Genomic DNA, 1,935 nt, shown 5'->3' on the forward strand with positions numbered 1-1,935 from the left:
TTTAAGGGAATGAGAATCGTTATATGTTCTTACCCCTAAGAATACAAAAGTGAATTGTGTGGGATTCATTGTTGACACGGTAACAGAATGAAGGGATAGGTAAGAAGATAGGATTTAGATGTATAAGGAAAGGGTAAGAAAATAGTTAGGAATGAAAGAAAGTACATAGGAATAACCATGATAGGAATACAAGAAAATACAAGTGGAAATGAGAGAAATAGATGAAAATAGAAATTAGAATAGAAGATATAACTGAGGGAATAGGTAAAGCTAGAAGTAAATAGAGATACAAAATAGAAGGGATAACAAAGTAAATTAAGAAGATAGGTATAAGTAAAAAGTAAGTAAGATAGATATAAGTAAGAAGATAGATATAAGCTATAAAGACCATTTCCTGATAAGGTGTTCTATGCCTTTTGAAAACACTTCTGCATTCTTGCAAGGTAGAGCAAGCATCTGGGTCATATTTCTTGAGTAATACAAAGTAATTTGGCTCTTTGTGCGTTGATAACCTTCTTGTCTCCAGTATTTTCAGATCATACTGAAAGACAGAATTTTATTAATTTAGATAAAGGAGTTGGAGGCGGTAATGAGGAATTTTGATGTTGTTATTCCAAATGAATTTTGTCTGTTTTATATTATTCATTATTCCATTTATATATTTGGAAGAATATAATGGGATGAGGTGAATTTATCAAGGATTTGTGGTTGTTCGTGAAAGCGTTTGAGAATTTACATCACTTGCTTGAGGTTTGCGTACCATGGATTATATGCAGGTAAAATGTCTATATAGTTGGCTAGACTTCTCATTTTATCAACCCATATTGCAATTATTGTTGTTATTAAGCCTCTTAGTAAGGGATACTGTATTGCAGATGTAGTGGAAATCCAGACGGGTTTTATGATTTTATTTTACCTTTTGGTTTACTGCGGAAAGATTGGTTTTTTAGTGAAATTTTGGCTGCAGTTATTAATGTTTAGATTTAAAAGATAATCACATTTTTTTTTGTTGTGCTTGTGTCTGGTAGATGGTTTAGCAACATTTTTTTCATTTATGGTATAGATTCTTCTATTTCACATATGCTGATTTTTTTTATTTTTTATTGCAGCAGTCACTTTAATCTTTGTATAAATGATTGTTGTACCAAATTATTGCATTTTATGCATATGATACAGCATGTCATGAAAAGTATGCTTGAAGAATGGTTATATGTTATAAGTTTGTTTATATATTTATTTTTTATTATTTTATTTTTATTATTTATTTTTTTTTTATTATTATTATTATTTTTATTTTTTATTTATTATTTTTATTTTTTGACGTTTTGCATATAGATCATACTCTCATACCACATACTCTTTGTTTTCCCCCAAGGATTTGGCCAAGTGCCCCCAGGTGTGGTCCTCCGACAGCCATGGCGCAGCAGCAGTGTGGTGACCTCGAGGCTGCCCTCTGAGCTCGCGGTGACCTGCTCCAGCGCCTATGGTTCCCTCGCCGGGGGCTGGGTGACCCGAGGACCCGGCCAGCACCATGGGCACTGCCAGATCTCCAGGCCGGTGGTGGTCATATCGCCCGCCCTCCACGTGTCCTATACGACCGTTCAAGTGCCATGCTACAGGAACTTTCACACTGCCACGCGGGCGTTCGAGAAGGAGAACCTGAAGCCCTCGTCACAAGTGGAAGTGACCGTGAAGGACCTCAAGGAGAAGGCCAAGGCGGCCGGCTCTCCGTTGCAGGACAAAAAACTGCAGGTTGTGGAAAGAAAGTCCCTAGGTGTGCGAATAAAAGAGGAGATACTCCATTATTACCATGGCTTCAGGTTGCTCTTCATCGATACCAAAATCTGCTTCAAGTACGTTTGGCGGATCGTCAACGGGGAGGTCCTGTCCAGAAGAGAACACAGACAGGTAATGTGCTGTCTTGTCCTGTTTACG

The 1,935-nt window shown here is 37.3% G+C and overlaps 1 protein-coding gene across 1 annotated transcript in view; it reads left to right on the plus strand.

The window, feature by feature from the left end:
* The window catches only part of LOC119594721 (mitochondrial proton/calcium exchanger protein-like), a gene marked incomplete in the record, with an annotated part of 38,055 nt that overhangs the window by 2,101 nt on the left and 34,019 nt on the right, over positions 1 to 1,935 (plus strand). Inside the window, 1 exon segment of the mRNA XM_037943781.1 lies at positions 1,376 to 1,908. Coding sequence (XP_037799709.1) covers positions 1,376 to 1,908 — 533 coding nt within the window.

The sequence above is a fragment of the Penaeus monodon genome, chromosome 34 (assembly GCF_015228065.2).
Source record: "Penaeus monodon isolate SGIC_2016 chromosome 34, NSTDA_Pmon_1, whole genome shotgun sequence".
Taxonomy (NCBI): Eukaryota; Metazoa; Arthropoda; class Malacostraca; order Decapoda; family Penaeidae; genus Penaeus; species Penaeus monodon.